The 16171-nt window shown below is 41.7% G+C and overlaps 1 protein-coding gene across 1 annotated transcript; it reads right to left on the reverse strand.

The window, feature by feature from the left end:
* Positions 1 to 505: 505 nt before the first annotated feature.
* Positions 506 to 2400, reverse strand: LOC311488780 (uncharacterized protein; the record flags this gene model as incomplete). Its single annotated transcript, XM_084545630.1, has 5 exons — positions 506 to 1009; positions 1701 to 1711; positions 1963 to 2098; positions 2196 to 2261; positions 2358 to 2400. The coding sequence occupies 5 exons, from the start codon at positions 2398 to 2400 to the stop codon at positions 864 to 866; spliced, it is 402 nt and encodes a 133-aa protein (XP_084401756.1). The 3' UTR covers positions 506 to 863.
* Between the last annotated feature and the right edge of the window lie 13771 nt (positions 2401 to 16171).

Consider the following 16171-nt stretch of genomic DNA (forward strand, 5'->3'; position numbering starts at 1 on the left):
AATCCACTGACTGATGCAAACAGTTGAATTACTAACTAGCATACCTAATGTATTGACAAGTGCGTGCACATTATTTTTATTTTTAATTTTTTCACCTTCACCATGCATCATTAACTGTGTGTTCACACAGATTATGGAGCGTTTTTATTTACCTGTTTTTTTTAAACTTTGCCATCTTTGTCAAGTGAAAACCAGCAAAACAAAATCCTCCATTGAACTGAATGTGCTACACATGGTCAAACTACTTTATTTGAGGATTGCCAGCTTTAAATGTCATTTAAAATGAAGAAAAAATGCAGATGAATTTAAACTCTTTCCTATTATACAAAATGCTTCCCTGAGAACATTTATTGCACACTCAGCGGCTATTTTACTGCGTACATCAGTAATATATGACGCAGTCCAATGCGACAACATATCTGTGGCTGTAGATGATCATTTAAAGCATTTATTAATATGCAATTAATAACTTTTAATGCTAAACAAATTTCGTTATACAGTAACAAACAGGCAGTTAAATTAATAAAATTATTCTAAAGTAAGCAGTATGTTTGCAAGGCTCCATAATTGAGTTGTTGGTTTGGATTATGTGGCTTTTGTATTCTTTTGACTACTTTGGTGTTGCATCAGTTGTTTGTTCAGTATTACAGGTGAGGTATTTGGCTGCAACTTTATACAGTAGATAAACCAAATGCATGAAAGTGCCACCTAAGCACATATTACATAGTGTAAAAAAAAAAAAATGGTGGTGCCAGTGCATGACATGTTGTGCATACAGTGCATGAAAGACTTAATTTGACAAGACAGGAACACATTAAAGGAGGTCTTCTTTGTTTGTGAAGCAAGTGTGTGGACGAGCTCAGCTAGAAGGTGCTGATCTGCCGAGCCAGGACGTAATCCATTTTCTTTTTCCTCTTAGGTTTGAAGAGGATGTGGAGGAAGATGGAAACCACTGTCAGGAAGCAGGACAAGGCCACCACACCTACAACCAGCCATGTAAACGTGGAGTCTGCGAAGACAGGCATAGGTAAGATCTGGTTTTCTTAGTCAGTTCAAAGGATAATTCCAGTAAATTCCACTAAAACGTAAGGCTCTTTTAGGGTACTGTGGGACATAAACGGTGTAACCTACGTACGTAGCCTACGTCTGTGCGAGCCATTTATACTTGTGCCTCCTGGCTCACTCTGTTAAAAACGCCACCCAAACACTAGTCGGCGCTGTTTCCATTTTGCCAGTTGGGTTAATTTTTGTTTCTACTTCCTACAATAGTGACTGAAACTTTACCCAAACTTTCGTCAAAATTTCGACAAAGACGAGTCATACAAGTACTTGTATCTCTGAACCTCCTCGGTCAAGCTTTCCTAGATGTGTTCCATCTTTATTGATCCAAAACAATCAATTAGAAAATTGCGGAGATGGAGAAGCAGCCGGAAATACTAAAGCAGAACCAAGCTACTACCAAGCGGACCAATCACAGCTCTTGCGTGACGCGTAGTTAGGCTACAGCGCTAGGGTTTACGTAAGGTGTGCGCTGTCACCGTAAATTGACGCAGAAGCCTAAACCGCCTACTAGAGGATTTGGCGACAGTGTTTGTCGTAAATATTAAAATTTTTTCTACTGGTTGACACCTTTTAATCAGTGACAGAATAGTTTTGGTAGGGCCTTCCCACGCAGACACTTCATATACCCCTCGTGCTACCTTTGGGGTCTCTGGGACCCCAAGTGAATGGACAGACAGATAGAGAGCATGCAAGAGGGTAGCACGAGGGTTAAACAAAGACAACTCCCTCTAGTTGAAGCATTGCCACGACTTCCTGTCTCCCTCCGGTGTTCTAAGCGACGTACTTCATCTCCGTGTTCACATCCTCTTCCATTATTCCTGCAACGACTCGCCTCAGCACAATCTGGCTGTTACAACTCTTTATTTGTTCAGTTCTCATCTGTTAAAAACAACAAGTTACCTCCTCCTGCCCTGCAGAGAGCACCTGTCGAGGTACGATGACTCCACTGACTGGCCGTTTACCAGCCATGCGACTGTAGTGGAGTCTGCCACTTGACATTCAGTGACCACGTAGCAGAACAGCTCCACTCCTGAGCCTAAATCAAGTCAAAGAGCAAATCCACATTAAATTTTTGTCAAATATGAAGGTGATATTCTTCCGTACGAGAAGACAAATTATTTTTCATTACTCACCATGCGAATTTTCAAAAACAGTTCCGTTAATCGGCAGTACAGTCTTGGGTGGCTTAATTGCTGGAGCTAAGACGAAGAGGCGAATATCATCAATTTAATGGCTCCTACAAGGAAATTTTGTTTTAAAATAGACAACAACAACAACAACAACAAAAAACTCACCAGGGGCAGTGCTGTGGGTGATTAGTCCTGGGTCAGAGGTCATGGGTAAGTTAGTTTTAATGGTGGTTGTGATTTCAGGGTCTGTGCCTGGAATATACAAATTCACACATCCAAATAAGCAACTCTTGAGATAACAGCTATGGCTTATTTCACACTATAATGAGAAGAATTAATTCCAGGTAACAGCGTTTTTGTTGAGTTTTCAGGTGAGTTTCTGTTCCCTGTGATTCATTTGAATCAGTTAGTCCAGTAGATGGCAGACTTGTGCCACTTTCAGCCAATGAATGCATACGCTTGTTACCCATAATAACAATTTAATTCCTCTGTGTCTTAAATAAGTGCAGATTCATTGACTCTTTTGAGAATTGTCTTTGATTAATCAATAATAACTGCACTCATTGCCTCATATGTGATTTCTGTTGACCTCTGCTGGCCGCTAGTGGCAATGACTTTAACTTACATTAAATTATACTGCACTTGCTGTCAATTAACATTGTTGGAATAAAATAAGAAATAACATTGCTAAACCAATTCATGTAAGATTTAACCAGATTCTGGGAACTTGTTTAAAGTCAGGCAAAAAGAATTACAGGGTTTGCAGTGTTTAAAGCAATATAGAGCCGGGCTTTTATTTTGAAAATCCCAACTACTGATGCTGATAAGCAATGGGAGTGTAAAGGTTTGTTTTTTTTTCCCACTCACCTTGTACCACTTTATCAGTCTCTCTGTCACGTTGAAGCAATTTAGAGATGGACAACTGAAACTCAGCTCTTCTCCCACCATGGCTGACACCGGGTAGGACAGTTTACCAATGTTCCCTGGGGTGGACTCGTACACGTATAGCGTGATTCTGCAATAGGTTTCGTTTCTGGGGAAATATTAACATACAGGTGGAAAAAACAAATATGTTGCAAGTGAGAAAATCTCACAAGTCTTCGTCTAGACGTTTTAAAGCCAGGGAGATGCTGTTTTTGGTATTTAAATGGTAAATGGCCTTGCTTTTATATAGCGTTTTTCTACCTATTGGTACTCAAAGCGCTTTACATAGACACATCTACCCATTCACTCACACAAGCACACACACATTTACACAACTGGGGGTTCAGTGTCTTACTCAAGGACACTTCAGCATGTGGCACATTCCGGGGATCGAACCGCTAACCCTCTGGTTCGTGGACAACCCGCTCTACCTACTGAGCCACAGCTGTCCATAACATTTTCAGAATAAATTAACAAAAACAACGCAACATTTTTTAAATATATTTTTATATTTGAATCCCTTGTTACTTAATAATTGGTCCCTGTCTTTGCAATAGATTCCACTGTTTTTAGCTGTTACTGTGTTCTTGCCAAACTTGGGAGAAAACGACATGAGCAGCAGATCTTTTAAGTCCTGCTAGTTGCGAGGTGGGGCGTCCATGGATCAGACTTGTTTCTCCAGCACATCCCACAGGTGTTAAATTGGACGGAGTTATGGGGAATTTGGAGGCCAAGTCAATAACTTTTGATATGTTCCTCAAACCATTCTGGAACCATTTTTGCTCTGTGACAGGGATCCTGCTGACATCAGGGAATATATGTTTCCATGAAAAGGTTGTACATGGTCTGCAATAATGTTGAGGTTGGTGTTACAGTGCGTGTCGAGGTAACATCCGTAGTTTTCTCTGGTCCCCTGCCCAACCTGACCAATGATGACATGTTTAGTCGCATGTCGTCATTCCATCGCTGGTTATCTAGGTGGTGTCCAGCAAACAACGTGGCCTTCATTGACAATTGGCACACTTTCTGGGGAAAGCCTGGTCTGATTAGGCGAGATGGCATCCACCCCACTTTAGCGGGTGCTGCTCTCATCTCTAGGAATATGGCCGATTTTATTAACCCCCCGAAACCATGACAACCCAGAGTTCAGACCAGGAGGCGGAGTTGTAGTCTTACACACTTCTCTGCCGCTTCTCTAGGACTGTCTCACATCCAAAATTCTATAAAGTCTATAGATGTTCCGTCTGCTCCCAGATTATTTAAACCAAAAAATAACAAAAGAGGAGTTTCTCATAGAAACCTTATTCAAATCAGTACAAGTTCATTGGTAGAACAGAAGAATAGGAACATTAAATGTGGTCTTTTAAATGTCAGATCTCTCTCATCCAAATCTCTTTTAGTGAATGATCTGATGACTGATCATCAGATTGATCTATTTAGTTTGACTGAAACGTGGCTACAGGATGATGAATATGTTAGTTTGATGAGTCTACGCCACCCAGTCATAGTAATTATCATATTCCTAGAAGCACAGGTAGAGGAGGAGGGGTGGCAGCAATATTCCACTCTGATTTATCTATTAATCCTAGACCTAAGGAGAGCTTTAATTCATTTGAAAGCCTTACTCTTAGTCTTCCGCATCCAGACCGGAAAACGCAAAAAACTATTCTTTTTGTTGTGGTGTATCGCCCACCTGCTCCTTATTCTGAGTTTTTAACTGAATTCTCTGAGTTTTTATGTGATTTAGTTCTTAGAACAGATCAAGTCATTATAGTAGGTGACTTTAACATCCATGTTGATGTTGTCAGTGACAGCCTTAGCTCCTCATTTTCATCATTATTAGATTCAATTGGCTTTTCTCAGAATGTAAATAGATCAACTCACAGTTTAAATCACACCTTAGATCTTGTCCTAACATATGGCATAGAAACTGAAGGTTTAACAGTATTTACTCATAACCCTCTTTTGTCTGATCATTTCCTCATAACTTTTGAATTTGCAATAATGGATTACACAGGAACTGAAAAGACATTTCATTACAGTAGATGTTTATCTGACAATGCTGTAACTAGATATAAAGAATTAATTCCTTCTTTATTTACCTCAGTGCCATGTACCAATGTTGTGGACGACAGCAACCACAATTTAACCCCTGCACTAATAGATTATTTTGTCGATGGCAGTGCAGCATCGCTTAGTTCAACTCTAAACTTTGTTGCTCCTCTGAAAAAGAAGGTCATGAATCGGAGGAGGCTAGCTCCATGGTATAATTCACAGTTGCGCTGTTTAAAACAGGCAGTCCGAAAGCTAGAAAGAATTTGGCATTCCACTAATTCTGAAGAAGCTCGCATAGCCTGGAAAGATAGTTTAACAACTTATAAAAAAGCTCTCAGTAGTATTAGAACAGCATATTATTCATCATTAATAGAAGAAAACAAGAACAACCCCAGATTTCTTTTCAGCTCTGTAGCCAGGCTGACAAAGAGCCACAGCACTGTCGAGCCATCTATTCCTTTAGCCCTCAGTAGTAATGACTTCATGAGCTTCTTTACTAATAAAATTGTTGGCATTAGAGAAAACATTCAAGGCATCCTTCCAACAGCTGTCAAAGATGTAAGTACAGTGACATTAGAAACTTTTGTAAGACCTTGTCGATATCTGGAATCCTTCTCCCCAGTAGATCTTCTTGAGCTCTCTTCAACAATTACAGCATCTAAACCATTAACCTGTCTTCTAGATCCAATCCCAACTAAATTGCTCAAAGAAGTTTTTCCATTAATTAACACCTCCATATTGAACCAGATAAATGTATCTTTATTAACAGGATATGTGCCTCAGTCTTTTAAGATTGCTGTAATTAAGCCCTTACTCAAGAAAGCCACTCTAGATCCAGATGTTTTAGCCAACTATAGACCAATCTCCAACCTTCCTTTTATTTCCAAAATTCTAGAAAAAGTTGTTGCTAATCAGTTGTGTGACCACTTAAACAAGAATGGTCTGTTTGAAGAGTTTCAGTCAGGTTTTAGAGTTCATCATAGTACAGAAACAGCTCTGGTTAAAGTTACCAATGATCTCCTCATGGCTTCAGACAGTGGACTTGTCTCTATACTTGTTCTGCTAGATCTTAGTGCTGCATTTGACACTATTGATCATAATATTTTACTACAGAGACTTGAAAGTGAGATCAATATTAAAGGAACTGCATTAGACTGGTTTGAATCCTATCTGTCTGACACATTCCAGTTTGTCCATGTCAACAATGATTCTTCAACTTATACAAAAGTAAGTCACGGAGTTCCTCAGGGTTCTGTGCTAGGACCAATACTCTTCACGTTATACATGTTGCCATTAGGCAAGATTATTAGAAAACATGGCATAAACTTTCACTGCTATGCAGATGATACCCAGCTATATTTATCTATGAAATCAGATGAAACTAATCAGCTGGTTAAACTCCAAGCATGCCTTAAAGACATAAAGGCTTGGATGACCTGTAATTTCCTACTCTTAAACTCAGACAAAACAGAAGTTATTGTATTCGGTCCTAAGCATCTCAGAGATTCATTATCTAATCATGTGGTGTCTTTGGATGGCATTACCTTGGCCTCCAGTACTACTGTGAAAAACCTTGGTGTTATATTTGATGAGGATATGTCCTTTAAATGTCACATAAAGCAAGTGACCAGGACTGCCTTCTTTCACCTGCGTAATATCGTCAAAATTAGGAACATCCTGTCTCAGAGTGATGCTGAAAAACTAGTTCATGCATTTGTGTCGTCCAGACTGGATTACTGTAATTCATTACTGTCTGGCTGTCCATATAGCTCTTTAAAAAGCCTCCAATTGATTCAAAATGCCGCAGCAAGAGCATTGACAGGAATTAGCAAGAGAGATCATATTACTCCAGTTTTAGCTTCTCTTCACTGGCTCCCTTTAAAGTCTAGAATAGAATTTAAAATCCTCCTCCTTACATACAAGGCCCTTAAAGGCCTAGCTCCATTGTATCTCAAAGACCTTATTATACCATATCATCCCAACAGATCACTTCGGTCTGAAAGTGCAGGCCTACTTGTGGTTCCTAGAATTTCAAAAAGTAGAATGGGAGGTAGAGCTTTTAGCTATCAGGCTCCTCTCCTGTGGAACCAGCTCCCAGTTTGGGTTCGGGAGGCAGACACTCTCTCTATTTTTAAGGTCAGGCTTAAGACTTTCCTTTTTGATCAAGCTTATAGTTAGGGTTGGACTAAACCATCCCTTAGTTATGCTGCTATAGGCCTAGGCTGCTGGGGGACGATGCAGCAAACACATGTCCTCCTTCTTTCTTCTCTCTCCTTTCTCGCATCCTCCATTTTCTTTTCTCTGGCACAGAGCTCTTGCCCTCTAATTTCCTATCTACTACTAGTCATGCTATTCTGTGCTATTACTATGTAGAATGTTTACTGCGGGGCGGCACAGTGGCGAGGTGGTTAGCACTGATGCCTCACAGCAAGAAGGTCACCGGTTCGAATCCATGTTATTGACGCTATATAAATAAAATTTAATTTCTGTGTGGAGTTTGCATGTTCTCCCTATGTCTGCGTGGGTTCTCTCCGGGTACTCCGGCTTCCTCCCACCGTCCAAAGACATGCTCATTAGGTTAATTGGTGATTCTAAATTGGCCGTAGGTGTGCATGTGAGTGTGAATGGTTGTCTGTCTCTGTGTGTGGCCCTGCGATGGACTGGCGACCTGTCCAGGGTGTACCCCTGCCTCTCGCCCGATGACAGCTGGGATAGGCTCCAGCAGACCCCCGTGACCCTTAACAGGACTAAACGGGTATAGAAGATGAATGAATGAATGAATGAATGTTTACTGCTGTGTGTCCCTCCCATCCCCTCCCCTCCTCCCTCTTCTTGTGAGTATCTCTGGCCTGGAGTTGTGCATTTCCTGTGGAGCTCCATACTACATCTGTTGTCGTGGTCTCATCAGCCTGCCCAGTCTTCATGGAATCCTGCAGTTATCCACTCCTACCTGAATGAACAATTCTCCAACCTGCCTGTGATTCCTCTTACATTTTCAAACTGTCATGTAACATCATCAGTTTGTATCATAAGATTCCACATGTACGCTTTAGTCAGATATGTGTATCTATGACAGATGTATGTTTATCTTGCTGTTCTCTTCTCCTCTCTCTTTGCTATTCTCTTCTCTCTTTCTTCTGTCTGTACCCGGCTGGCCTTAGGCAGATGGGTCCCTCCATATGAGCTGGGTTCTGCTCAAGGTTTCTTCCTGTTAAAAGGGAGTTTTTCCTTGCCACCGTTGCCTTCAGGCTTGCTCTGGGGGTTTCAGGCCGGGTTTTTGTAAAGCGTCTTGAGACGATTTGTATTGTTATTGACGCTATATAAATAAAATTGAATTGAACATCCACAAGAGAGGCAGGACCCAAGCAAAATATTGTCCAAAGCATCAAACTACCTCCTTCAACTTTCTTTTTTTCACAGTCCATCCAGGTGCCAGGTATTCCCAGTGGTCCAGGTTCTGATGCTCAAGTGGTCTTGTGCATGTTGTACGCAGTGGACAGGGGTCAGCGTGGTTGTGTTGGCAGTTCACCACTTTTGAAAGATACTGATCACTGGAGACCAACAAGAGCTGCAGTGTTTTTGGAGATACTCAGAGCCAGCATTGTCTAGCCATCAAAATCTGGCCCTTGTCAAAGTCGCTCAAATCAACTTGAACATCTTTTTCTGCTCATCAGCTCATCAACACTTAGGAAGTCAATGACATCATCATTCATGCCATCAGCACGCTGGTGTCTTTATACCTTTTCTCACATGTGTAGGTTGAGATACCTGCACGGGTAGAAACCACAGCGCCCCATCCCAATGAGCCACAACATTAAAACCACCATCCTGATATTGTGTAGGTCTCCCTTATGCCCAGATCAGTTCTGTCTCATCAAAGAATGGACATGGACCTTCTGAGGGTGTCCTGTGGTGTCTGGCAACAGAATGTTGTTAGTGGGGGCCTTTGAGGGGAGGGGCCTCTGTGGTGAATGTTTTTTTTATTTGTTCCTAAAGTGTTTTTGTATATGTGCCTGTGTCAGGCTGCATCCTGCTGGGGATGGCTGCTGCCATCAAGGAGTGTCATTGCTATGGGGTGGGGGTGCGTGGTCTGGTCTAGGTGGGTGCTACATGTCTAAGTAACATCCACATGAATATATGCCAAGTCCATAGTTTTCCAGTAGAACACTGAATTGTCACAAGATAGTCAACGTTATTTACTTCTCCTGTCAGTGGTCATAATGTTGTGGCATGGATGACATGGTACCACAGCAACATAACAGCAGACTCACACATCTCTGGGGTAAACAGACAAGAAAAGAATTTATCAAAGTTGCAAATCAGAAATTCACTTTGCATGCGAAAACAGTTTGTTAGTGTGATTTCAGTCCTTATATCTGTTTACTGCTTTTGCTAATGTTCAGCCTGGTTTGTTCTCTTAATTGTGTCTCCAAAAGTATGTATTAGATATTTGTGAAAGTAGTTGTAAAGGTCAGGCCATGGAGCACGGACAGCATCGCAAACTGTTGCAGTGTAAGGAAGAGTCTCTTTCTCATGACTTTTGAATTACAATATTTCAGGACATTTGGTAAACTTATGCACTGATGCCTCACGGCAATAAGGTTCTGGATTCTGTGTGGAGTTTGCATGTTCTCCCTGTGTCTGCGTGGGTTTACTCCAGGTACTCCAGCTTCCTCCCACCATCCAAAGACATGCTCATTAGGTTAATTGGTGATTCTAAATTGGCTGTAGGTGTGAGTGTGACTGGTTGTCCGTCTCTTTCTGTTAGCCCTGTGATAGACTGGAGACCTGTCCAGGGTGGACTGTGGAGTCATATGTTCGACCCCCTCTATGTCCATGGTTAAGGTGCCGTGAGCAAGCAGCTAAAAACCCCTGACTACTCCTTGGCTCCTGCTACATGTGCACAGAACAAATCCCTTGCATGTGTATACAAGCTGTAAACACACTGCAAATAAAGCTGGTTTGATTTTAAATACTCTGCACAAACAAAATGCAAAAAAATAAAAAATATGTCTTTATGTTTTACATGACTCATCAGCTGCACAAACACAGTCCTTTGAGACTGCAGGCATAACCTCAGAATCAGAATCAGCTTTATTGGCCAAGTATGTGTACACATACAGGGAATTTGACTCCGGTAACTTTTAAATTACATCTCATGCGGGATATAAGTTTTATATTCAGCCCTGTGAATAAGCATCTGCTCCTTTCCAGAAAAGAATCATCAAGTGCTGAACATTTTCGAGCACATTCATAAATCTAAAACCACAAATGGAAAAAAACATAATGTAGACTATAACTTTCTGCCCACAGTCGTAAAAAGTCTTGTGAAATGACTGTTCAGCACGCTTCTGTTTTTCACACATATATATATTTTTTTTAACTGTGAAATGGTTTTACAGCACAGAAGCCCTACAGCTAACCCTGGCTTCAATCAGCCAATGAAATGTTGCGCAGCGCATGAAAAAAAAGATAGGAAAGTCTGAGCAGAAACGTTTATTTTATCGTGGTCTCTTGTTACAGCGTCCTGCATTTACTCACACCTGCCACACGGTGTCACTGCCGCGCTTTTGTTATAATGCTGCATTCAGGAAAAGTCTGAACTTTAAATATCAGCCAGTGTAATTATTCCCTTAAAGGTGCAGTAGGCAAGTCTTATAAAACTAACTTTCTGTCATATTTGCTGAAACTGACTCTATGTTCAAGTATAATTGCATAAAGCAGGTCATTTTAAAAAAAAATCGGCTCCTCTGGCCCCTCCTAGAGCCTGTAGCGCGATTTGCAAGACATCCACCGCTCCACATTCAGATGCACCAATCACGTCCAGGGGTGTATCTAACAGAGTGTCAATCACTGCTCATGGACACGCATTTCATAGCGCCCTCCCCTCCCTCCACCACCTCGCACCACTTGGCCGCGGGCGTGTAGAAGGAGCCGGGACGTAATCCTCCTCCGAGGCCTGTGCCTCAGCTTCACTCTCAAACGTCTAACCACATCAACAGGTAGCGGTCATATATCTACCACATAGCAAATTGATAAATCTAAACTGTGGAATAAAACGCCACAATGAATGCTTCTAACTGTTATTGATAGCAAACATCACCGATGTAGGCTACTTTCAGAAACATCCTAACCTTGGTTTTGTCCTAAAGTTGACTATTGCTAAATATTTTGACCTAAAATTATTTAGCAATAACGAAGGGTATTATAAAAACTATTTTGTTGTTGTTACGTCGGTGTGTTCCATGCTAGTTTGTTTACTCGCTCTCTCTCGGTTCTCTGCTCGTGCACAGTATTCCAGGGCCAATATGCACGCGCTCTATCGTGCACAGCTCTCCCTTGTGGGGGGAGGGGCTTGGGACACCGTTTTGGGCTTTAGCGGAAAGTGGGGAGGGACTGAGAAGTTGTCGATGTTCAAAGTTTTTGGCTAAGTCCTGGATCTTCGCAATCCTACCTACTGCACCTTTAACGTGCGGATTTTTGTTCTGTATTCTGGGGGTTTTCTCTCCCACTGCTTTCAGTTTCTTCTTTAAGCATGAAGTTGCTGGTTAAAGAAAGGGAGAGTGCAATGCATGCGGCAGACATGTGGAGTTTGTTTGTTTAGCGGAGATAGAGCATGGTTTTAAATGTAGGCCTACTGAGTAAATCGTGTTTATACAGCCAGGTTCTCCTTTCTTAAATTTTGCCAACCTACCTTTTTGTTGCTCTTTTAAATTGAGATATTTAGTTTTTTTGGTAGCAAATAGCCTGGTTTAATGTGTTTCATTGCATGTGTGCTCTTCACAAATTTCAAACCGGGATTGCTCTCCAAGTTTCACTTCAAACAGTTTAAGCATTTGTAGGTGATGTTTTAGGTTAGATGTCAAATATTTGCACACTTCGTATCATTTGGAGCTTAGCTTTACTGGCATCTGTCTTGCTTAATACAAAAGCAGCTCTTCTCTTCTCAGCTCTCTCTCTCTAAATTCTCTTTTTAAATATGTTCTGTGGTGGCTGTGTTTTCCTTGTTTAATCTAGCTTTCTACATTAGATGTTCGAGTTTCCCAGTGTAGTATTTTTTTCCAGGATTGCCCAATACGTTGTGTCCAAAGGTTCTTCAAACAGTGAGGAATTGTTTTGTTTGAGAGTGTCACAAGATTTAATAACCACTATCAGTAGAACGTCTCAAACAACAGTGACGTAAATTGCTGTTGCTGTCTGGATGGGAACACAATGTTATCGGGTGACTTTATCGGTTTGTTGCCATCCAATCCTGAAAAACTAAAGCTGAGCTTCAACGAAAAGTAAAGTTATTAAATATGTTATTAAAAACTTGTTGCTGCAAATATCTCCCTCTTGTGGCAAGATCATGTACTTGTTGGATGCAAGTCTCAGTGATAAGGCACAGTTTGAAGGGTTGAGGCAGGAAACGATTCAATGCATTTCAAGAATAGAGCGGTCAGGGCTACCAGGGAAGTTAAAATTATAGTGCTTGCAATTTGGTTTACTGCCCTGGCCAATGTGGCCGCTTACAGTGCATGAGGTTGCCCTGTCAAAGGTAGAAAAGTTAGAAAGGATGATTAATTCATCTATCAGAAAATGGCTCGGTGTCCCACGCTGCTTAAGCGGCACAGCCTTGTATGGGAAAGGCATTTTGGAGCTCCCAGTTACCAGCCTAACAGAGGAGTTTAAGTGTGCTAAAGTTAGACTGGAAATTACTCAGTCGAAGGATCCAGTGGTTAGGAGTGCAGCGCCCACTGTTAAGACAGGGAGGAAGTGGAACCAAAAGAGGCAGTACAGCAAGCACAGGCAGCTCTTAGGCATAGGGATATCATAGGCAATGTACAGCAAGGGCGTTGAGGCCTAGGGCTGTGGGCAGGGAAACCTCTATGGAGCAAGGCATCAGCAGTAGAAAGGAGAAAGATGGTAGTGGAAGAGGTACAGAAACAAGAGGAAGCAGTAAAATGCACTAAGGCAGTGTCGCAGGCTAAGCAGGGTCAATGGGTGAACTGGGAGAGTGTGGAGAAAAGGAAGGTGAAGTGGAGAGAGCTTTGGAGCATGGAGGCCAGCAGGATTAGATTTATGATTGGGGCTACTTATGATGTGCTGCCAACTCCCCAGAACCTAAACCAGTGGGTAGGTGAGGATGCTGCCTGCCCACTGTGCACTTGTGTATGCACGCTTAGCCATATTCTGACAGGTTGTAAGGTTAGTCTTTCCCAAGGACGTTACACCTGGCGTCACAACCAGGTACTGAAATGTTTAGCAGCTGCAATTGAGGAAAAACGGGTGAGTGTAAATTCCATGGCCATCAACGGAGGGAATAAAGACAATAAGTTTGTACGGGAGGGAGAAAAGGCTAGACTAGCAGGCATCAGGCATAACACGGGACAGCTAAGAGTAGGAGGATCCTGAGAGATGAGGGCAAATTTAAATGGACAGCTGGTTATTCCAGCCGGGATAGCGAGCACCCGACTGCAGCCAGATCTGCTGTTGTGGTCTGAGCCAGAGAAAGTAGTCTATTTCATAGAACTCACTGTCCCATGGGAAGATAGAGTTGAGGAGGCTAACGAGCGTAAGAGAGCCAAGTATGCAGAGTTAGCAGCAGACGCAGAGTAGAATGGCTGGAGGGCTTATGTCCACCCGGTAGAAGTGGGCTATTGTGGATTTGTCGCAAAATTGGAGATTGCTCTTCTGAGCAAGCTGGGCATACATGGAAAAAGCCAGAGGACTGTGGTATGTAACATGTCCCGGGCAGCAGAGAGAGCGAGTGAGTGGCTCTGGACATGTAGGAAGCATGCTAGCTGGGGAGCTAGCTAAAGGTAAGGGTGGCTGCGTGACTTTAGTGTGTGGTCGATTGGTTCGTGGTTCAGCCCGCATCAACGGGGCGACCCATGGTAGATATGTTTGATTGGTTTGTGATTCATAAAAGGACTAGGCTAATTATTGAAATATTAGTTGTTGTCCAATATTAATGGTGAGAAATGGTGAGAAAAATAATGGGGTTTTGCAGTGGCAGCGTGGAGGGGGGTGACTCCAGGATACTGGAATTCACTGTTAAGGCTTCTTGAGGTTTCCTGGGCCTAACTTAATGAAACATCGGTGAAGGGAGGTGCCCACTTGAAAACCCCAATGACATGCTGCATACTGCTGTTGACTAGGCCAGGTATCTTGATGTTTTCATGTTGGTTGGTAGCGATATTTGTTTGTTTGGTTAGCGGGCCATACAAGCCAGTAGCATTAGGTTAGCTTATGTTTCACAAGGTTTGAATTATCCTCTGCTGCTCTGTGGGCCTACAAGCCAGCAGCATTTACGTACTTTACTTAGATTGTAGGTTTATCTAGCCAGCAGCATTTGAGTAGCTCATATTTCACAAGGTTTGAATTAGCCTCTGGTGCTGAGCGGGCCATACAAGCCAGCAGCATTTACTCAGTTCATTTAGATTGTAGGTTAAGCGTCATATCACATGACTGTAGGTTTGGTAGGGTTTCTCAGTTGGACAGGGCCTCTAAATGTGTTTTGCCTGGGATTTTGGCACAAGGGATTGTAACATCTAATCCTGCGTATTAATGAATATTGTCATCCTCTCCCCTCTTTGTTTACTGGTATTGCAGTTTTTTTTATTTACGTATTTATTTATTTGATTTTCTTTATCTCTTTTTTTATTATTTATTTTTTTATTTTCCACTCACCCACACAACACGCACAACTAACACAGTTTATCTTGTTCAATGTTCTACACTGTTTTGTCCTTGTCCCATAAGTATTTTGGTTGTTTTTCTTTATCAATAAAAAAATATACACACAGTTGCGCCACCGCCCCCTCCTCCCGCCCACATCTGTAGCCTCGCTCAGTATGCAAAAGTGTTTGAAGTTTCCTTGTTAAATGTAACAAACCTACACATCTGCAGTGCACCACCTGTGTACCTTTCACTTGTGGTATGATACTGCGGTTGACACAGTGGTCAGATTTATAACTAGTCTGGTACAGTGGTCCCTCGTTTATCCCGGGAGTTACGTTCTAAAAATAACCCGCGATAGGCGAAATCCGCGAAGTAGTCAGCTTTATTTTTTACAATGCTTCTAAATGTTTTAAGGTTGCAAAACCCCTCACTACACACTTTATACACTTTTCTCAATAACTTGCAAACATACCGCACTTCAGTCACACTGCCAGCGATCAAAGATACTGTATATGTAAATTTGGCAAGCTGAACGCATTCTGTACTGTACAAGAGACACCGTACGGAGCAGATTGATTGACAATGGTCTACAGTCCCAATCAGGACGCAGAAGACGACACGCGGGCTCTCCCCTAGCCAATCAGGACGCAGAAAAAATAAATAAATAAATAAATAAATTTTAAAAAAAAAGCATGCAAAATTGCACTAAAAAAATCCACGAAACTGCGAGGCCGCGAAAGGTGAATCGCATTATAGCGAGGGACTACTGTACCTGTTACATATACCCGGCCTGAATTATTATCCCAGTCCGCCCCTGGTGGTGGAAATGTTTTTTGTTTTACAAGGGGGTAGGGAGGTACAAAAAAGCTAAAAACACAGAAGTAGCCTTCTGCTCATTTATTGGAAAAAAATAGTCAAACATTAACATAATAACAACCATCATGACAAATTCAATCTTGTTTCACAGCTGTATTTTTCACCCAGTTTTTCCTTACCATTGCAAAACAAGTAAGTGGAAGACAATTTCTACAAACGATATTTACACATTTTTCTTTAGCATAAGTCTCATAAATGTTTTTTCCACGTTGTAACCTAGCTTTTTGCGCTTACCTGCTGCAAGATATTGCTTTTATAAATGACATACACACATTTAAACATGCACCTCTTTGTGGCTGTGGTTCTTTGCAGTTTGATTGCTGCAGCTCAATAACAGTACATAAAAGGCAGCATTTGATGTAATATTAACAGTTTGCTGCTTGACCTTTTCTGAAACTGTAAAAACGTATATATATATTTTACATATTTACAGTTTTAATTAAACATTTCTACATGTTGCT

The sequence above is a fragment of the Chelon labrosus genome, assembly GCF_963514085.1.
Source record: "Chelon labrosus genome assembly, chromosome: 5".
Classification (NCBI taxonomy): domain Eukaryota; kingdom Metazoa; phylum Chordata; class Actinopteri; order Mugiliformes; family Mugilidae; genus Chelon; species Chelon labrosus.